The following is a 23,221-nucleotide window of genomic DNA, read 5'->3' as shown; positions in this document are numbered from 1 at the left end:
CATAACCAACTGCTAACACTTATAACCAACTGCTAACGCTCATAACCAACTGCTAACACTTATAACCAACTGCTAACGCTCATAACCAACTGCTAACACTTATAACCAACTGCTAACGCTCATAACCAACTGCTAACACTTATAACCAACTGCTAACCAACTGCTAACGCTCATAACCAACTGCTAACACTTATAACCAACTGCTAACGCTCATAACCAACTGCTAATGCTCATAACCAACTGCTAACACTCATAACCAACTGCTAACCAACTGCTAACGCTCATAACCAACTGCTAACACTTATAACCAACTGCTAACGCTCATAACCAACTGCTAACACTTATAACCAACTGCTAACGCTCATAACCAACTGCTAACACTTATAACCAACTGCTAACCAACTGCTAACGCTCATAACCAACTGCTAACCAACTGCTAACGCTCATAACCAACTGCTAACACTCATAACCAACTTCTTACACTTTAACCAACTGCTAACACTCATAACCAACTGCTAACACTCAACTAACATTCAACTAATGCTAACACTAATAATGAACTGCTAACATCCATAACTGCTAACATAACCAACTGCTACCACTAAAAACCAACTGCTAATATTCAACCAATAACTGCTAACACTTATAATGAACTGCTTATAACCAACTGCTAACACTTTTAACCAACTGCTTTTAACCAACTGCACTCATAACTGCTAACACTCATAACCAACTGCTAACATTCGACCAATAACACGAATAACCAACTACTTCCAACAGCTAACACTCATAACAGCACTTATAACCAACTGCTACCACTCAAACCCAACTGATAATATTCAACCAATAACTGCTAACACTTAATGAACTGCTTATAACCAACTGAACCAACTGCTAACATCCATAACAACTGCACTACAACAACATTCATAACCAACTGTTAACACTCTAACGGTGCGTTCACACCAAACGCGATGGACGCGATGAACGCCACAACTTTCCATTAAAAGTCAATGTAAATGGCGCGATGACATGCAATGGCGCATCGGGCGATACGAGCGACGCGATGAAGTGATGACGCGTCCATCGCGGCCATCGCATCATCACGTCCATCGCTTGAAGTTGAAAAATTTGAACTTTTCAAGTGACATCGCGTGACGCTGTGCCGCGACATCCAATCAGTGTTGATATTCAACCACGTCACCGACACAGCTGCAGACACACATTTCAAAACATGGTGGAGAAGATCACTGTGGCTGTAGTCTCTCACCAGACCCTCCTTCAGAGAAGAACTGTGGCTGTGTAAAAAAAAAAAAAACAACCCAGGGGCTGTGTGTGTTTTCCTCAGATCAATAATATACATCCATGGCCGTTTCCCGGAGCTTTATGACACGACGTCGTACTTTTACCGCGGTCGTAATAAAAAAAGATAATGCCTGCAGAGGCTCAGAGGACCTACAGCTTCCTCCTTGTGAATATTTCATATGTATTTATATTTATTAATATTTCTCAGCCGTGGTTGAGGAGAGAAAGAAAATAGCGGGAGGTGGGTTGCATCATAGCGCGATGAAGCGATGAAGCGATGGTGACAAATGTGACAAATGTGTCAAGCGACGCGATGCTCGCGTTACGGGCGATGGCATCGCGTCCATCGCGTTTGGTGTGAACGCACCGTAAACCAACTGCTAACATTCATTACCAACTGCTGACAAATAACCAACTGCTGACACTGCTTAGCTCCTAACTAATTGCTAACAGGATAGCCGCCAACACACTGCTAACCCAGCTATCAGTTACAGTTACAGGATGTGACTGTGTAGCTATTTACAGAGCGAAGGCGTCCATGTTGTTTTGTCTTTAATTACCCTAAGTCAGGTGAGTCTTAAGAGGTCAGAGGTCACCGTGCTCAGTGGCTGTGGCCGGTCCGTTAATGCTCCTCCAGACTGACGCAGTGACCTGGACTAAACCTTCTTTTTACAGTCTATGGACTGAACCTGTGTTTGTCACCGTGGTAACCAGGTCGACCAGCCTCAACCAATCAGCCTCATTATGACCCTCAAACACCGGCGGCGGCGGCGGCCATGTTGGAGCCTAATTACCAATGATCAATCAGAGTCAGGATTCAAATAAAAACTGGAGGAGGTGTGTGTGTGTGTGTGTGTGTGTGTGTGTGTGTGTGTGTGTGTGTGTGTGTGTGTGTTCTGAATGCTGAGGACCCATACTATCTATTACTTCAAATACATGAGTTATATGTCCAACCAGCATCCTCTAAAATTTAGGATTTGGCTTAAAATCCATCAAAATCGGCCCACTGGCGGTTAAAATCTGGTCACTTCCGGTTTAGACAGCCATTTTGGATTTTGAAAATGTCAGAAATGGATTCAGCATCATCAATAACCCCTAAAACCACACTAATATTACCCAGATCAGCCAAGCATTTGTTGAAATATTGCCCATAACAATTATGCTAATTTGTGCTAATTATGTCAATTATGCTAATTGTCCAATAAGTTAGCATCCGGCAGTTTCTTAATACTGGGGACCCATACTATATATTACTTCAAATACATGAGTTATATGTCCAACCAGCATCGTGTGTGTGTGTGTGTGTGTTTACCTGCAGGATGAGGACAAAGTAGTCCACGGGTTTACCCCTCTGGTACAGGAAGTGCAGCGGCGAGCGCTTGTCGTTGTCGTTGAACTTGATTTCCTGGATGACGTCGGGGTGTTTGAGGATCCTCAGTAAAACTTTCTCTGTGATCTGGAACGGGCTGAACAGACTCACCTCTGGAAAGAGAGGGGGGGACAGCAACAAGACTGTTTATTTATCCATTTATCAACTTATTGTATAAAATCTCAATAAACATACAGTATATCTGAATATTGGTTCTGTTTTTAAATTAATTCAATTAAACAACAAATAAATGGAGGAAAAATCTCTGTTTATTTAAAAACCAAGACCAAGTCTTTGTATGTATGAATGTGTTTGTATATGTTTGTATATGTATATGACTATATAGAGAGATAAAGATTAGTAATCATGTTAGAATAAATCTATATGTATATAAATATAATAATATATTAGAATAAATCCAGTTAAATAAACTCAGAAATTAATTTATTGTATAGACTATAATGATTAGATAACTTGATAGATAATTTATGAATAAGGGGTGGGAGTAAATAAGTTTTACTTCTTCCCACTCCTTTTCGGATATGAAAAAACAAACAAACAAACCCCAAAAAAATCAAATTATCTTTATTTTCAATTATTTTATTTTATTTTGTTCATATGTTGTCTTTGCAAAGTTTTTATTTGTTATGTCTGTCCATTTCTGCATTATGTTTTATTTCTTTTAACATGTCCGAAATAAACTAAACTAATTGCTACAGAAACGTCACAGCAGCAGCAAGGCGTCACCGTGGCGATCACTCACCTGTGGCCAGGAAGCGATGAGCTGCCAACATGAGCTGAGGAGAGATCTTCACCTTGCTTTCGCCTTCGTGTTTGAAGGCAGAGAAGTCCCGCTTGCTTTTGTTGGGATCGACCTTCTTCCTGTTCCTGTTGTCGGCTGGGGGGGGGGGGTGTTATTTATTAGATGCATCATGATCATGCATCATGATGAGCTGTAGAGGAGCCACGCTAGCTGTTTCCACCTGTTTACAGTCTTTATGCTAAGCTACGCTAACTAGCTGCTGCTTTACATAATAAAGTCTTAAAAAAAATGTACCAACTGTACTAACACTGATGAAATGTGAAAGGGGCAACTCAAAGAATCATTACAGGTGTGAGGATCATGAATGAAAAGGAAATGTGAATATTTGCTAAGTCAATTTATAGTGTGCGCCCCTAAATTTTCTACTTGCACTCAATTGCACAAATTCTAAGTTAGTGGCCACTGTGCTCTTTGTAAAAAATGTTATTGTGGAGTCCTGAATGCACATTATTAATATGAACTATGTGTATATATTATTATCCCCCTCGGGGTCCATGTTTAGTCTGGAGTTTTAATTTCTTGTTTCAATATTTTATTATGAGTCAAACCTGATCAAAAACATGCATCAGAACAGAACAAGAAGTGTTAATAGCTAATTGCACCAATTTGCCAAATAAATCAATACATATATGCAGTATACAATTTGTAACTAATTATCTTTACATAAATATAGGAAAATACAAGTAAAAACGATGAGGTGCAGTGTGTGTGTGTCTGTGTCATTGCTGACTCACTGTAAAGATCGGACTCGTCCAGGATCTCTGACTTGATGATCTCCTCGATGACGTCCTCCAGCGTGACCAATCCCAGCACCTCGTAGAACGGGTCGCCCTCGCCCTCGTTGTTCACCTTCTGGACGATGGCCAGGTGGGATTTACCTGGAGAGACACAGACAGACAGAGATAAAAATAGAGACAGAGAGAGACAGAGATCATCTGTCAGCTCATCCACTGCTTTTACTGTCGATTCAAAATTTTCGGATTTGATTCTCCAAACTGTGAAGGAACCAACTGGAGGGGGGGGGGGGGGGGTGACTAATTACACTCATGAGCCTGGATCAGTCATCTTAGATTATTATATTATAATGAAATTACATTATTAACACATTCATATTTGATTTACATCTCTGAATCTTCCTAGAGCGTTTTATTTTGAAGGGTTTTCTGCTTCCTGTGTGTAACACTACCAAAGATATTCAATAAATGGAAAGATACTCCATGAGCGGCTGCTCCAATGATAGAAATGGTTTCACTTCCTGTCTCTCTAAGTGGGCGTGGCCAACCGTCACCCCACCTCGTCTGTGAACGTGTGTGTGGATTTATACAATTTTTAGGTAGATGAAAGTGAGATATTTATATTTTCTTATGATAACATTAAATATTTACACTACTAACAGTAATATTTAGCATGCCAAAAATAATTTAAATCATTTTCACGGGAGTTCGCGGCCGTTTGTTTGACGTTGCCTAGGAGATCTGTGCCAAATCTCGCGAGAGTGTGTCGTAGAGACAGAGACAGGTCTGGAACAAAGTGGATTTTCTCCGGATCTCTCCGTCTGAAAATTACCATTTTGGTGTCAAACTGTTCAGAAGAGATGTGGCTTGTGAAAAATGAGTCCAAAATTTGCTTCAGTGACCGTGGGGAGAAAGGCCCGATCATAATCGGTGTTCACATTAAATTGTCCCATAGGAATCAATACACTCCAAACTGCCTCTGGTCTCTCTAAAGGGGCGTGGCCGTGCAGAAGCACACGTGACATGCATACAGGAAGCTGACTCGTCATGAAAGGTCTTGGTTTATAAACCGTCTTTGACACTACCAAATACACTAACAAAAACACTAACTAACACTGCTAATGCTAACGCTCATAACCAACTTCTTACACTTAAACCAACTGCTAACCCTTAACCAACTGCTAGTTATTTTTAACCAACTGCTAACGTTAACGCTCATATACCAACTGCTAACACTGCTAACGCTCATAACCAACTGCTAATGCTCATAACCAACTGCTAACGCTCATAACCAACTGCTAATGCTCATAACCAACTGCTAACGCTCATAACCAACTGCTAATGCTCATAACCAACTGCTAACGCTCATAACCAACTGCTAACACTTATAACCAACTGCTAATGCTCATAACCAACTGCTAACGCTCATAACCAACTGCTAACACTTTTAACCAACTGCTAATGCTCATAACCAACTGCTAACGCTCATAACCAACTGCTAACACTTATAACCAACTGCTAATGCTCATAACCAACTGCTAACGCTCATAACCAACTGCTAACGCTCATAACCAACTGGTAACACTTATAACCAACTGCTAACACTTATAACCAACTGCTAACGCTCATAACCAACTGCTAACACTTATAACCAACTGCTAACGCTCATAACCAACTGCTAATGCTCATAACCAACTGCTAACGCTCATAACCAACTGCTAACACTTATAACCAACTGCTAACGCTCATAACCAACTGCTAATGCTCATAACCAACTGCTAATGCTCATAAGTTAACCAACTGCTAACCGCCAGGTCAACTGCTAATAGGTAGCCTAGGCTACTCATAACCAACTGCTAGTAACTCATAACCAACTTCTTACACTTTTAACCAACTGCTAATGCTCATAACCAACTGCTAACCGCCAGGTCAACTGCGTACTCATAACCAACTGCTAGTAACTCATAACCAACTTCTTACACTTTAACCAACTGCTAACCGCCATGACCAAAACTCTCAACTTACGTAACAAACTGTTAAAGCAGATATCAGTGGCACGGCCGTTTCGGCTAATGCTGTGTTCAAGGCAGGCTTTTGAAACCGTAAGTTACAGCTTCAAGTCACAACTACGACTTGGTAGCGTTCCAGGTAACCCGTAGCTCGTGTTTTTACCGTCCTGTTGTCTGTGAAAGTTCCCTATAACGGCCACTCGTAACTTCCGACCCGTGAACTCGTACCAGATCGAACTGGTATGACTTCACAGGAAGGAAAAACACAAAGTACGAGTTTCCTTGAACGCACCATGAGTTAGCAGCCCCCGCCCTTGTCAGGCATCAATTGGTCCTCGTGCTACGTCACCACATTCACGCGCATCCCTTGGCTGCACACACAGCCCTTCATGCCGTTCTCTCCCCTCATTGGATAACACTTGTATCCCACAAGGAAAACTTTCTCCTCGGGTTACAGCAGAGCAGAGTGACGGAGAGACTCGTGTTTAGGCTGAAATACTTCATGTAAGTGATTGCTGACGGAAAATAGGACTATTTAGGACTTATATTAACAAAAACATTCCACTGATATCTGCTTTAACACTCAACCAACTGCTAACATTTAACCAACTGCTAGCACTCGCAACTGCTAACCAACTGCTAATAGATCATAACCAAAGTATGATCTATTAGCAGTTGGTTATGGTTTTGCTAACACTCATAACCAACTGCTAATGCAACCAACTGCTAACCAACCGCTAATAGATCATAAACAAAGTTGGTTATGAGTGTTCAAGCAGTTTTGCTAACACTCATAACCAACTGCTAATGCAACCAACTGCTAACACTTTTAACCAACTGCTAACACTCATAACCAGCTGCTAGCCTAATTATAACCAGCTGCAGAGAGCTCATCTGTCAGTTCATCCGCTGCTTTTACTGTCAATTCAACATTTTAGGATTTGATTCTCCAAACTGTGAAGGAACCAACTAAACTGCCAGGAAAGTAGGGCAGCATCAAACACACAGAGGGAGTGAGGGAGGGGGGGGGGGGGCTGGGGGCTTCGCTGCAGCTGCTGCCTCCTCAACTTCAGCCGCTAGCTGCCCTTCAGACACATGAAAACATCTTCAGCATGACAGACAGAGACATTACTTTTGAGTTTCTATCATTATATTTAGGAGTTTTACCATCAGAAAATGTCTCATCTCATAATGACAAATAGGCTACTTATTTCAGATTCTAAGTGCCGCTTCTAGAAGCTAGGCTATAACAAGGAAGGATCATTTATAACATTTTTTAAAAAGGAAAGAATTACTTTTGCTATAAGACTAAAACAGGGTCTGGTTTTGAAAAGATGGGAAAGATGGATTAGATAGCCTATCCGGTTCGTCCATCGTTTGTCTAGTAGGCTACTAGGTCTTAGCCTATATCATTTCCTTTTTTCATCTATGTTTTTCCGTTTCAACCGTTATGCATCAGTATTTTAATTTTTTTCTCTATTATAACAGATGTGCACCCCAGCATTCTTGTTCTAAGCCTAAAGGAGTAAAGTTCTCAATTTTTGTATCTTATTAATTTCATCTTTTGTGTGATTGAGGGAGGACCAATCGTCATCCCTATCTGTATTGTCAGTGGAATCGTGGATGTATTACCGTACTGTGCGATTCAGTTGTTACAGATGAATGGATGAGATTGGTGAATTGATATGTGAATGAACATGAAATGAACCATGAAAATCACAATAAAAACAGAATTGAAAAAAAGAAAGAAAACATCTTCAGCAGCAGCAGTGCAGCGTCACTCAGGCTGTGGGTTTAGGGTAGACCGAGTACGTTTAAGACACTTTTTGATTTTCCATTTTTGAACAGCTATTGCAAAAAAACTATACACTGAAAATAGGCCTAAGTGAATTTTCATATGCTGTTTAATTTGTTTGTCTACTAAGTTATTATTGAAGAATATAATTTATTATTTGTTTATTTTTTCCACAATCAGGTCATAAACATGAGGTGCATTTTTACCATGGTCCCGTCTCAACCTCAACCATACCCCATACGTACCCCGCTGACCACTTTGTGTATTTCTCTAGATTGTGCAGTGACCCTACATGCTAGGATAGCATGAAATATGTGAGTTTTTAGGGCACAAAATAACGTTTGCAATGATGTAAGTTATGTTTGATGGTCACAAAAGGATAATAAGCTATTCGTTGTGGAAGGGACACGGTAAAGTGAAATTCTGACCCTAGTAAAAAGTATTTTGCTGATATCTTTGGACTGGAGATGCTAAAACTCTTCAAATTTCCCACAACCAAAGAGGATGCTAATATGCATTTGCTGAGTAAAAATGGTGGCTCAGCCTTGCAGTGCTGGCAAGATATTAAGGCTGTTTCAACTGTACACATGTCTCAACTATACTCACTCCACCCTACTGTCCTGCTGCGAGGACACACTGACACTGACGCCTCAATATAGACGAGAGGAGGAGGAGAGAGAAGCAGATTAATCTCCTCCCGGCTCGGCGCTCTGACACAGAGGAAACCGTCTGGCAGCACCTGAGTCTGACGTGACTCTGTGAGGTCACAGAGTCTCTGAGCCTCTGACTCTGGACCAGTGAATCTCTGTAAACACGAGCACAAGCGTTTCAGAGTGACGCTGATGGACCCAGACGTTTCAAGGCCTCGTGCTCTGAGTTTCTGCAGCGCCATCAGGAGAGGTTTCTGTCTGAAGGTCACAGCGCCGACACGTTGTTGTTGCACCGTTCAACATTCTGTCTGTGCAGGAGGAGTCTCTATTCTGTAATGTTGCAGTTGCTAAAAACATGTATTTGTAGGCCTACACAAAAACCTTAACTACATTTGTATGTAATGAATCTTAAAGCAGAAGTCAGGTGAATGTTTGTGTTAATCTAAGTCTTAAATAGTTGTATCTTCCGACAGCAATCACTTCTATAGAGTGTTTGGTCTGAAACACGGGTCTGTCAGTCACTCTGCTCTGCTCTGAGCCCAGGAGAAAACTTTCCTTGTATCCTACAACCTTTATCCAATGAGGAGAGAGAACGGCATAAAGGGGCAGTCCTCTCTGTGTGTGCAGCCAAGGGATGCGCCTGAATGTGGTGACGTAGGGACGAGGGCCAATAGATCCATGACGAGGGCGGGGGCTGCTAACTCCATCGGCTGACAGGAAGTTAGACAAAACCACCGGATCGATCGCTTACTTCTGCTTTAACTTAAAGGGACAGTTCAACATTTAGTCAGATCCTCCTCTCACCATAACCCCTATAGTCACAGCAGTAGGTTCATCACACCTTTAATTATCGGTGCATGTTGTTTTGAGAAGGGCGGGGCAGAGACGTGAGCTGCTCAGTGAACGGTCCAGGTCCCCTGTCCTTCATCAAACTCATCAAATACACAATCCAACAACTCCACAACGCTCTGGTGGACAAGTTGTGAGCTGCACATTCACCACGCTATGAGATAATAACATAGTATATGAAGCAAATACTCTGAACTACTTTCTCTTCTGAAATCCCTCCGCCCAGCCGTGTCTGGAATGTAGTTCCGGCTGTATTTCCCTCTAAAACAACTCTGTGTGGTAACGTTGTGTTATTATCTCATAGCGTGGTGAATGTGCAGCTCACAACTTGTCCACCAGAGCGTTGTGGAGTTGTTGGATTGTGTATTTGATGAGTTTGATGAGGGACAGGCGACCTGTACCGTTCATCTCCATTGTGTTCACTGAGCAGCTCACGTCTCTGCCCCGCCGATCTCAAAACAACATGCACCGATAATTAAAGGGGATGAACCTACTGCTATGACTATAGGGGTTATGGTGAGAGGAGGATCTGACTAAATGTTGAACTCTCCCTTTAACTGATCTGATTTTGAACATCTTCTGTTATCTGAACTGTTCAGACTCAGAAACTCCGTCAACACAGAGAAGAGAAGGTGATCTGAGTGAGGAGCTTTAACACAGCCACAGCGATGATGATGATGATGATTCATCATGTCAGTTTCCTCTGGGCTGTAGCTGCACACACACACACACACACACCTCCCTCATCAAATACACAATCCAACAACTCCACAACGCTCTGGTGGACAAGTTGTGAGCTGCACATTCACCACGCTATGAGATAATAACACAACGTTACCACACAGAGTTGTTTTAGAGGGAAATACAGAGACTGTTGATGAAAAACTGTCCCTGAAGGCAACGTGCATCAGTGGTTTTACATGTATTTCCCTCTAAAACAACTCTGTGTGGTAATGTTGTGTTATTATCCCTTTAAAGAAGAACAAGTCAGTGAACGCTGAGTTCAGCTGAGTGAGCTTTTATGTTTGTTTGTTTTCTTGCTTGTTTGTTTGTTTGTTTGTTTGTTTTTCATATTGTAACAATGTTGAGTAGCTTTATTTTTTTGTTTTGTTTTTGTTTTTTCTCTGCTATTTAAAAATGTATTTACTACAATATATTTAAATACTGGTAACCTTATTGGTTCCGTTTTTTTGTTGTTTGTTTGTTTGTTTGTTTGTTTTTTCCTCTGGTTTAGTTTAGTTTGTTCATTAGCTTGTTTGTTTGTTAGTTGTTGTTTTATGTTTGTGTTTTATGTTTAATATGGTAAAAATGCTGGGTAGCTTAATTTGGTATGTAGGACAGGCATTAATATCAGCATCATGCTTCTGCCTGTGGCCTTTTCAGTCACTATTTTGTCGATAATGTTTTGTGTCGATAATGTTATTGTGTGATGCGACTGAATAAAGAATTTCAATCAATTCAAAAAAACGCCTCCTGACAGAAACTGATCAATATGAAGGAGCAACGAGCCAATAAGGAAACTTCATCACTCAGTCAGTCAGTGACGGACGAACGTAACTTCTTGATTGATCGATCGATAGATGGACTGATCAGATCACATGTCAACATCTGGATCTGCCTCAGTAATAATCCTCTCCTGCTCCATCCAGCTGTGTGACCGCTTCACACACACACACACACACCTTCATTACAATCAGCTGTAATTCCCTGCAGGTGTGTGTGTGTGTGTGTGTGTCCATGATCAGGTGTGGATGGCAGCGCTGAGATTTCCCACACTAATCCTGTGCACCTGAACGCACAGATTTTCATCACATCAAACATTACTAAGCTGCTGATTGGACCGATCAGTTCCTCTGCTGCAGGATTACACCACAATGAGGAAGATTATTCTTTCACCCCATGATGATGATGATGATGATGATTGTTTCTATGATCCCAGTGAAACCTTCAGACAGTTCATCTGACCCAAAAGTTAAATGATCATTTCAGTTGTTTTTACAGTTTTTCTCGATTGCTAAGACACATTTCCTGAAAGCTTCTTTTCTCTAAACTGTGAACACAAACCCCCAATTTTCAAGCTACAAAACCTCAGACTCTTCTTACAAAACCAAACTTTCACCTCAAAACAGTTCAATCTGGTGCTCAAAACTGAACTATGTTGTCAAATCAAAATTAAAACCACTACTGAGCCAGTCACTAAACACTACATAGACAAATAGAAAACACAAAGCTCAGCACATGAAGCTGGAGAAATAAATGTTTATCGTTCACTGTAGATAAAGGCATGTTGCAAAACAAAAAACCTGCATTTACTGTAGCACTTCTCTCCTTCCCTTTCTTTCACCCTCCTCCTTCCCTCCCCACATCCATTTCATCCCCTTTTCCTTCCTTCTTCTTTTTTCTTCCCAGTTCATCCCCCCCTCCCTCATCCTCTCTTCTTTCACCCTGTCGTCTCTCATCTTCTCCTCTTGCAAAACAAAAAGGGAGAGGAGAGGAGAGGAGAGGAGAGGAGAGGAGGAAAGGTTGGAAGGAAAGAGGAGAGGAGAGGAGAGGAGAGGAGAGGAGAGGAGGAAAGGTTGGAAGGAAAGAGGAGAGGAGAGGAGAGGAGAGGAGGAAAGGTTGGAAGGAAAGAGGAGAGGAGAGGAGAGGAGCCGTTGGCTGCACTGAGCTTCTCTCTGCTTCCTGTTGTTGGACTGTGATGTTCCACTGATCAATAAAGCTGATCAGCTCAGACGGGGGATGTGTGTGTCTGTGTTCATGTGTAGTGTGTCAGTCAGTCTGTGTGTGTGTGTAGTGATGGCTGCAGCTGCAACAATACAAACAGCAGCAGTTGGTTGCTGCAGCTGCTGCTGCACACACGCATAGGGCTGCAACTACCGATTATTATCATTATCAATTAATCTGCCGATTATTTAAACGATTAATCGATTAGTTATTTGTTCAATAAAACATCAACCAGTGTTTCTCAAACCACCAGACGTCGTCCTCAAATGTCTTGTTTTGTCCACAAACCAAAGAGAGACTCAGTTTATTGTCATAAAGGAACAAAGAAACCAGAAATATTCACATTGAAGAAGCTGCAATCAGAGAATCTGGAGCTTTTGTCTTTAAAAAACGACTCAAACTGATTATTAGATTATCAGAATAGTTGACGATAAATTTAATAATCAGTTCTTGTGCGATTAATCGATTAATCGTTGCAGCTCTAGCGAATTAATCGTCAACTATTCTGATAATCTAATAATCAGTTTGAGTCGTTTTTTTAAAGAATAAAAGCTCCAGATTCTCTGATTCCAGCTTCTTCAATGTGAATATTTCTGGTTTCTTTGTTCCTTTATGACAATAAACTGAGTCTCTCTTTGGTTTGTGGACAAAACAAGACATTTGAGGACGATGTCGTCTGGTGGTTTGAGATGTTTTATTGAAGAAACAACTATAATGGATTGTATAAGTTGCCCTGTAAGCTGAATAATGGACTGAATAAGTCCTAGTTGCAGCCCTGTAAGCTGAATAATGGATAATAAGTCGTAGCTGCAGCCCTGTAAGCTGAATAATGTGTTAAATAAGTTGTAGCTGCAGCCCTGTAAACTGAATAAGGGATTAAATAAATCGTAGTTGCAGCCCTGTAGCTGAATAATGGGTTAAATAAGTCGTAGCTGCAGCCCTGTAAACTGAATAATGGACTGAATAAGTCCTAGCTGCAGCCCTGTAAGCTGAATAATGGACTGAATAAGTCGTAGCTGCAGCCCTGTAAACTGAATAATGGACTGAATAAGTCGTAGCTGCAGCCCTGTAAACTGAATAATGGACTGAATAAGTCGTAGCTGCAGCCCTGTAAACTGAATAAAGGATTAAATAAGTCGTAGCTGCAGCCCTGTAAGCTGAATAATGGATTGAATAAGTCGTAGCTGCAGCCCTGTAAACTGAATAAAGGATTAAATAAGTCGTAGCTGCAGCCCTGTAAGCTGAATAATGGATTGAATAAGTCGTAGCTGCAGCCCTGTAAACTGAATAAAGGATTAAATAAGTCGTAGCTGCAGCCCTGTAAACTGAATAATGGATTGAATAAGTCGTAGCTGCAGCCCTGTAAACTGAATAATGGGTTAAATAAGTCCTAGCTGCAGCCCTGTAAACTGAATAATGGACTGAATAAGTCGTAGTTGCAGCCCTGTAAACTGAATAATGGACTGAATAAGTCGTAGCTGCAGCCCTGTAAACTGAATAATGGATAATAAGTCGTAGTTGCAGCCCTGTAAACTGAATAATGGACTGAATAAGTCGTAGCTGCAGCCCTGTAAACTGAATAAAGGGTCAGTTGTTCGTTACCTTTCTTGAACTCCTCCAACATGGCGTCCAGCTTGGTGTCGTGGAAGACGAAGTGGACCGGGTGGTTGTAGAACTTGGTGATGGTCTTGAGCGTGGTGCTGTCGTCGGGGTCGACGAAGGCCAGGTCCTTGACGTAGAGGATGTCCACGATGTTGGAGCGCTCGTCGTCGTAGACGGGGATGCGCGTGTAGCCGCTCTCCATGATCTCTGACATGGTGTTGAAGTCCAGGACGGCGTCCGCCTGGATCATGTAGCAGTTCCCCAGAGGCGTCATCACATCCTCCACCGTCTTGGTCCGCAGCTCCAAGGCTCCCTGGATACAGGCCGTAACCATGGAGTCAACAGCTCTCTTTATAGATATATATATACTGTATATGTACGGTAAATTCACTAACACATGGGATACTTTTTTATTTTTTAAAGGGACATTGTGTAACGCCGGGTTCACAGCTGCGGAACGGAGACCGCTTCCTTTCGGCGCCCTTGTTAACCGATGATATCCACCTTTTTCCGAACGTCAACAACGTAGCCTGTTTTGCCGGTTTTGCTCTTCCGGTGGAATGTTATGTTTACGTTTCCATGGTTTCGGTAGTCGCGGTAAATGCATGGATTTTTTTTTTTTTTTTTTCCCAATGAAAATCTGTAAAACGCATGGATCATCACAGCAGCTTTTAACAGTGGATATCACACAAATTGACATCTGTGTTAAAAGCCAGCGTTAATAGATCCATGCGTTTACCGCAACTATGACAACGACTGAAAACCATGGAAACGGAAACGACAATTCCACCAAACCGGCAAAACCGTCTTCCGGGTTTGCCCATAGATGACGTTCAGAAACTTGTGGACAGTTCAGACCGGACGCGACGCGCCGCAAAGCGCCGCGATCGCTCGCCCTGCAGCGATCATTTCGGCGTCTGTTCTATTTTGTGCGCGAGCGATCGCGTCAATCTTGGCAGGAAGTCACACATGAGACAACGAGAGAATCCGGTCACTTTTCAAAATAAAATACAGCGATTGACAAATGCGATCGTATTTATATTTGGCAGACTCTCAACAGAGAGCGATAGAGATGAAAACACACACACACGAAAGGGAGACACGGAGTGGGCTGGCTGTAGGGGGGAGGGGGGGGGGGGTCAAAACACACAAACAAACAGGGAAAGAGAGAGAGAGAGGGAGGCAGAGACAAGTTGTTGTCAAGTGAAGGACGACGTGAAATTAATCTTGGAAGTGGAGAAGTACAGGGAGTTGTGTGACCCACAGCACACGGTGCTATAATTATATGAGGTTATTTACTTATCCATGACGTAAAAAACAGCTCTGAATGTGAGTAAACAACAGCTGAAGCGCTTGCGACCGCCGCGGAGAAATCAGCGTCCGGTGTGAACCCGGCGTAACTTCTCCTGTTATCTCTTCATGAAAATGTATTATTTGGTTCTTCAGTCTGTTTTTCATTAATCAGTAATCCCTCCATCAACAAAGTGAAGTGTTCCTTTCAGCTCTGAATGAGCCGTTCATAGCGTTACACTGATGCTGCATTCACCTGCAGTCGGGCAGACGGCCGTCGCTAACAAACCAGAGTTTAGTCATTTTAGTCACAGAAGTCCAGAGAAAGACGGTAAAACAATACCACATCGCCGTGACAACATATTGTCACGTGTATTGTTTAGCCTCGTGCTGACGGACCACTTGTTTACATAGAGGCTTGTTTATGCCGTTACGTGCAGCGGCTGTCGTCCGTCTGCCGTCTGCCCAATTTCACGTGAATGCAACATCAAGAATACGTTCAGATATGCAACCGCAACGCTAGATGAGGGGAATTCCTACATATTATACCTTTAAACTTCAAGTCTGAGGTGTTTAAATGACAGAAATCTGTTTTGATGAATGTAAATCAGCCTTAACTTTGGATTGACTTACTAATCCATTATAATTAAACAAGATTTTATAGCTGATACATAAAAAAAGAAGAGAAAAAACAGGTTTGTTTTCACTTTAAAATTGTATAGAAAACAAATGAGACAGATAAAGCTGCAAAACTACAAAATAATCACTGCTTTCAAAACAAAAACCCATAGAGGCCTGTTTATCCTGTTACATGCAGCGTCTGTTGTCTGTCTGACGTCTGCCCCATTTCACGTAAACGCAACATCAAGAATACGTTCAGATATGCAACCGCACCGCTAGATGGGGGGAATTCCTACGTATTATACCTTTAATATACAGTATATACACTAGGGATGTCACGATTATAGATTTTCTTGGTACGATTATTGTCAGAGAAATAATCACGGTCTTACGATTATCACGATTATAATGCATTAATTAATTTCACAACACTATGAATGTGTAAAATCAAATATAGTCTAACTAATTACAATGCTAATTATTTATTAAGTATCTATTAATAAAGGACCAATTATATTCCTCAGGGGAATTAATTGTCATCTATACCAAATGTTAAGGTTTATTTTAATCGTTGTTTTTTTTAGTTGGGTTTTTTTTATTACAAATGACATGCAAACTTTTAAATTCGTACCTATTCAATGTTACATTAGGTAACTGGGCCAGTATCTGTGCATTCACCTTTACTTTGGCGCACATCTGTCGAGATGGTACCGACATAATCTTTCTTGGAAAGTGACGGTATTTTAGGAACCTTTGCGATAAATGAATTGTGTCGTTTAATACCGCGATTAATTGTGAAAGCAAGTAATTATGACATCCTAGCATAGTCCGACAAACGACTGGATGACCAAAAATGTATGGACATGTATTGTGCCATATGGATTCATGCAGTTATGAAAGGTAGGCTACACCGACATATTGTATATGAAGTGTTACGTATGTCCATATACTAGGCTATATAAATAAACGTGAATCATTAATAGACCGAATCTCCTTGTTGTTTACATTCTACTTCCGGGTAGAAAACCAGCTGTAATGTGAATGAGATCAATAGTAACGAACGAGAGTTTAGCTATATATCATATTTTTCACGCCCTATCACCGTTTAGACAAATCTGAAATGATTGAAGAAACATTACTATTTCTGTGTGTGTGTTTTGTGTTGCTATGTGTTGTATTTATTCAGTTTGGGGGAATCACAGTATCTAGAAAGCATCAGTGGCTCAGCTGACAGGGACAGCTAACGGTAGCTAAGCTAACGGTAGCTAAGCTAACAGCAGTAGCTAAGCTAACGGTAGCTAAGCTAACGGCGGTAGCTAAGCTAACAGCGGTAGCTAAGCTAACAGCAGGACGTCAGCTGTTAAAACCCTCCCGTTGTGGGACACGACATGAAACTACTCCAGTTAGCTCAGTCATGTTGAACTCAGATATCCGCTGGAGAAAATATTTGTTCATGGAGCGTTTATTGAGTCACTGAGTTATTAAAGTTAAACAGGTAGCTAACCGTTAGCCCGGCTAATCTCTGATAACCATGACTAATTACAAAAATGTGCACACGTAAATAGTAATGTTTGTCCAATCATTGGTTTTATAGACTTTACAAACATCAGATTAGTCTAAACGGCGATATAGTGACATGAAAAATTAGATATATATAGCGAAACTCTCGTCCGTCACTATTGTTCGAATGCTGGTTTTCTACCCGGAAGTAGTTGTAAACAACAAGGAGATTCGTCCTATAATGTTGTAGATCATTTTGACTTGGTCACTTGAAAAGTAGCTCTCAGGCTGAAAAAGTGTGAGCACCCCTGCCATAGACTGTAAGGTAAATCCACAATATTTCCAGTTTGAACGGAACTTTGACAGGTGTTAGCTACATCTAAGTCGGTCTGGACGGGCTTTAGGAGCGGCCGAACCTTTGTTGTTTTTTTTGTTGTTGTTTTTTTTCAACTTTATTTAAAGTTGTAGCAACAACAACATTTCAGTCTTTCCAGCTCACATTCACTACAACAGTAACAGCACACTTTATCAGAATCAACCACTGCAGAGATAATGTTCATACATTGTACAATCATTTGATAGAGGTTTTGAGCTTTAGCAGCATCATTCTGAAGGACACTCATCTAAAATATGATTAAAAAAAAAACAATTTGGGGGGGGGGGGCTTTTTTTCTGTCCTCTATTTGTGTGTGCAATGTGTGGGCCCCTTGGACCTCAAAACCCATGTGGAATACAGCCCAGCTACGCCACTGTCCCTAATATATACTATATAATATATATATGTATCTGGTAGTTGTGTGCTTGCCTGGATCATGTTGAGCTCCTCCTTCACCAGGTCGTTGTAGGGCTCGGTCACCTTCAGCATCCCCACCAGCTTCTCCCGGTTGTACACGGTGCCGATCTCCTGGCCCAGCAGCACGTCCAGCAGCTTGCTGACGGGGAAGGACAGGGGGAAGGTGAGCAGCATGAACAGCTTGGTCACCATGATGGTGTTGGCCCCCACCGCCAGGCCGTGGCGCGAGCACAGCGCCTGGGGGACGATCTCCCCGAAGATCACGATGCCCACGGTGGAGGCCACCACGGCCCCCAGCCCCGAGCCCGTCAGGTCGTCCAGCAGGATGGTCAGCGTGGTGTTCACCAGCACGTTGCCTAGGAAACACAAGAGATCACAGTTAAAATACTGAAGGACATTTATCCAACAAACCACTTCCTACAGCCCCAAAGTACAAACATTTAGGAAAAATGTCAAAGAAGAACTGGAAAAAATGTTGGCAGTGGAACTTCCTATGGACTCTTTGTTATTTCTATTAGATGTGTTTCCTGTTTACCACAGAACAATGTTTTATATTACACATTTTGTTGATACCAACTTTCTTTGTCCAAAAAGACACACCAAAAAACATCCAGATACCTCCATGCTGCTTGTCTGTAATGTCCCTCTGGTATTGAAGCCCCGACATGAGAAATTGTTCCGAAAAAAATTAAATAAGTCTATATTTTAAGCTTGTTTGTAGAGGAAGCTCCCAGTGTCTCAGTTCACTGCTCTTCCTGTGTCACCGGCGGAACAATTTCTCATGTCGGGGCTTCAATACCAGAGGGACATTACATACGAGCAGCATGGAGGTATTTGGATGTTTTTTGGTGTGTCTTTTTGGACGAAGAAAGTTGGTATCCATTAGCAACCATTATATGGACATGCACTGCTGCGCGGACTGCTGCACTTTTCTTCGTAACAAAAAGACACACCAACAAACATCCAAATACCTCCATGCTGCTCGTATGTAATGTCCCTCTGGTATTGAAGCCCCGACATGAGAAATTGTTCCGCCGGTGACACAGGAAGAGCAGTGAACTGAGACACTGGGAGCTTCTGCTACAAACAAGCTTAGTAGATAAACTTATTTAATTTTTTTTGGAACAATTTCTCATGTCGGGGCTTCAATACAAGACGGACATTACAGACGGGTCCATGCCTGTGTTCCCACAGCCCTATGTTCCCACAGTTCTAAGATTTTTCTCAAAATGAGGCCCTATGTTCCCTCTGGACTCTCTCTATCTATCTGGACTCTATCTATCTGGCCTGTCTAGCCTCTACCTGGTCTTTTTACTAAACTTAACCAACTCTTTTCTTCATTGCCTAAACCCAACCAATGGTGGGACCAAAGGGCTGTGGGAATAGGGCCTAATTTTCAGTGACAACAAAAGTTAGAAATGTGGGAACATAGGAATGACCCCTTACAGACGAGCACTGTGGAGGTATCTGGATGTTTTTTGGTGTGTCTTTTTAATTTGGATGAAGAAAAGTGAGCTCCGTTCTCAACCGTCATATGGACATGCAGTGCTGCACCGAGACCCCCTGTAACTCTGAAACTTCTCCCAGCCCTTAGTCCACATGAGGGGGGGGAGATAATGAGGGACATTTGAATTTTGGGTGAACTATCTTTTATATTTTGAGGATACTTTTAAAATAACCCCCCCCCCCTACCTAGCAGCAGGGAGCAGAGCAGGTAGTTGCCCTTGCTGCGGATGGGCTCGATCTTGCGCGCGTACTTCTTCTCGGTGTCGGTGCCGCAGCTCTGCACGATGCGCAGCTCCATGGGGTCGAGCGCCATCAGGCCCAGGTTCAGGCCGCTGAACATCCCGGACAGGACCAGCAGGAAGGAGATCAGGATGGCCTGGAACCACACCGGCAGCAGGGACTTCTTCTCCTCCAGCACCAGCAGCCGGCCGTCGCTGCTGCCCCGGCCGCCCCCCCCCAGCGCCTCCCACCGCTCCTCATCCCCCCCCCCGGTCCGCGTGCACACCGCGTACTCCTTCTGCGGCTCGCTCTTACGCAGCGGCTTCACGTGCACGCGGAGCAGCCCCGACGTGCCGCCGCGGTTGGTCACGTTCATGAAGGAGTCGATGCTGATGTCCTTGGTGAAGTCCACACAGGTCCTGTCCCGGTCCCTGGGGGTCCTGTCCCGGTCCCTGGGGGTCCTGTCCCGGTCCCTGTCAGGTGCGTCCAGCAGCAACATCCCGCTGCCGTGCGCCGCCGCATCCTGCTCCTCCTGCTGCTGCTGCACCTCCTCTCCTCCTCCTCCTCCTCCTCCTGCTCCTCCTGCTCCCTCAGACAGCTCTGTGAAGCGGACCTGGGTCCAGGCGGCCTGGTGCAGCCGCAGCCCGTAGAAGCGCAGCGTGACGGAGCTGTCCTCGGTCAGCTGGATGACTCCGTCCTCCGTGGTGCTGCTGGGTTTGTCGCTGCGCTCCAGCCGCATGCCGAGCAGCTGACTCCCCCCTCCTCCTCCTCCTCCTCCTCCTCCTCCTCCTGCGCCTCCTCTTCCTCCTGCTGCTGCTCCTGCTCCTGCTCCTCCTGAGGAGCTCCTCCCGGTCCCGGTCCCGGTCCCGGTGGCGGTGCCGGTGGCCTCGCTCCAGAGGCAGATGACCAGAGTGAGGATGTAACCCTGCTGCCCGCTCCATTCTGTCGCCATGTTTGTTTCACTGCTCGGCGACCTGCGAGCTGACGTCATTTACTCATGTCCGAGCAGCTCCTCCCCCCCTCCCCCCACCCCCCTCATCACCGCCTACCGGACAGGGACAGGTACAGCTAATAAACAAACACACCCCTCCCTCCTCCTCCTCCTCCTCTAACACACAATCTGTTGTTTTCATGTTTATTTCTGATGATGCACTGCAGCAGCTCAACATATGATGCGTCACCCCCCCCCCCTCCTCCACAGCCTTATTATCATCAATACCATCATTATTATTAAGTAGTATTAGGGCCAGCAAAGAAAAAGAAAAAAAATCCGGTAAAAAAAAAAAAAAAAATCCATCGAAAAAAAAAATGTGGCAGAAAAAATCCATCAGAAAAATAAATCCATCGAAAAAATAAATCCATCGAAAAAAAAATGTCAGTCTTTTTATCATCAGCCTTATTATCATCAATACCATCATTATAACGTATTAGGGCCAGCAAAGCCAGCAAAAAATAAAATAAAATCTAGCAAAAAAAAAAGTGGCAAAAAAAAATCCATCGGAAAAAAAATCCATCGAAAAAAAAATGTGGCAAAAAAAAATCCATCGAAAAAAAATCCATCGGAAAAAAAAATGTGGCAAAAAAAAAAATGTGGCAAAAAAAAAATCCATCGAAGAAAAAATGTGGCAAAAAAAAAAAAAAACATTGAAAAAAAAATCCATCGAAGAAAAAATGTGGCAAAAAAAAATGTGGCAAAAAAAAAATGTGGCAAAAAAAAAAAAATCCATCGGGAAAAAAAATGTGGCAAAAAAAAATCCATCGAAAAAAAAATGTGGCCAAAAAAAAAAAATCTATCAAAAAAAAAAAGTGGCCAAAAAAAAAATCCATCAGAAAAAAAAAATGTGGCAAAAAAAAATCCATTGAAAAAAAAAATGTGGCCAAAAAAAAATCTATCGAAAAAAAAAATGTGGCAAAAAAAAATCAAAATCCAGGTATAAAAAGTGACCACAGCACCATAACTAACTTAGTGCAGCGACTGGCAGCTCAGTGACAGCAGCCGGAGTGTGAAGGTGGTTTTCTGAAGTGGTGCAACTGTAAATCAACTTGATCAATTGTCTTATTGTATCTTGTGATACAACATAGGCCTACCCCCCCCCCCCAACATAGGCCTACCCCCCCCCCCCCCCCCACCCCCCCCCAACATAGGCCTACCCCCCACCCCCCCCAACATAGGCCTACCCACCCCCCCCAGGTTTGAGTGGTTTATCCTCCTGAAGTTTTAGAAGTTTCAGTGTCTTCAACGTCCTTATGACCACACCGTGTTGATGAGCCAATAGAGAGAGAAAATCCTTATTACTGAGGCTGATTCTGAAGTAGAGGCAGCCATGGCCACTGACTATAGTACTTTGATATTTCCTCAATTTATTTATTTTTATACCTGGCCCTTTTTTTTTGCCACATTTTTTTCCCGATGGATTTTTTTTTTTTTTTTTTGCCACATTTTTTTTTGATAGATTTTTTTTTGCCACATTTTTTTTCTGATGGATTATTTTTTATTTTTTTTGGCAGACTTTTTTTCTGATGGATTTTTTTTTGCCACATTTTTTTTTCTGATGGATTTTCTTTTTCTTTTTTGCCAGAATTTTTTTTTTTTGGCTGGCCCTAATACTCCTTCGTAAATTATAACAATATTATTATGGTTTATATTGTTCTTCTCCCTGACTCAGGTCAATGCAGCAACATGCGGCGGATGACGCTGCTGCTGCTGCTGCTGTTTCTGCTGATGCTGCTGCTGCTGTTTGCATCCAGAGTCAGCTGCTGTTATGTAAACGCACATGGCATCTGAGCAGCACCCCCACACCCCCACCACCATAACCCCCCCCCACACACACACACACACACACACACACACCCCTCCCCCCGCCCCCGCCCCCATCCTGCAGCATCCCTCTGGCTCAGAGCCCGGTGCTGATGCTGCTGCTGCATGCAGACACTCTGCAGCTGCATCTGCTCTGGAATTATAATAATAGTAATAATAATAATAATAATAACATTAATCACTAATAATAATATATGAATATAATTTTATAATAATATGAACTGTCTGTGCAGTAAAAATGCATTGACTGTGATTTAAATCAGAGCTGTGTCACATAAACACACTTCCTGTTTCAGTGTAAACCCATGACGTCACTGTGTTGACAGATTTACGTTTTTCTGATGATAAAGAAACTGCTTTTTAAACCTAATTAAGCATCTTTGTTAATTATAAAGTCCAACCAGTCAGTGACTAAGTGTTATGTAAGGCAGCCTCCAGCAGCAGCAGCAGCAGCTCCGTGTCCTGGCTCATAGCGCCACCTACTGGTCAAACTGTAGACTTCACTCTGATTTACAATGTAAATCTGGTGAAAATGATGCAGCAAAAGACACAACTCATATAAATACTCATATAAGTAGCCTAACATGAGTACCCCAATGAGAAGAATTTGCACT

At 42.6% G+C, this 23,221-nt stretch overlaps 1 protein-coding gene across 1 annotated transcript in view; it reads right to left on the bottom strand.

Moving 5' to 3' along the window:
* Nucleotides 1-20,800, bottom strand: part of cnnm4a (cyclin and CBS domain divalent metal cation transport mediator 4a) — a 34,019-nt gene extending 13,219 nt beyond the window's left edge. The window contains 6 exon segments of the mRNA XM_085792540.1: nt 2,618-2,787; nt 3,438-3,572; nt 4,232-4,375; nt 13,861-14,173; nt 18,077-18,420; nt 19,757-20,800. Of these exon segments, the coding sequence (XP_085648666.1) occupies nt 2,618-2,787; nt 3,438-3,572; nt 4,232-4,375; nt 13,861-14,173; nt 18,077-18,420; nt 19,757-20,780 (2,130 nt within the window). The 5' untranslated portion in view covers nt 20,781-20,800.
* Between the last annotated feature and the right edge of the window lie 2,421 nt (nt 20,801-23,221).

Source organism: Trachurus japonicus, chromosome 12 (genome assembly GCF_045865225.1).
Source record: "Trachurus japonicus isolate A0001 chromosome 12, Traja_1.0".
Lineage (NCBI taxonomy): Eukaryota > Metazoa > Chordata > Actinopteri > Carangiformes > Carangidae > Trachurus > Trachurus japonicus.
The sequence above is the reverse complement of the archived record's forward strand: the minus strand, read 5'-3'. Positions and strand labels throughout refer to the sequence as shown.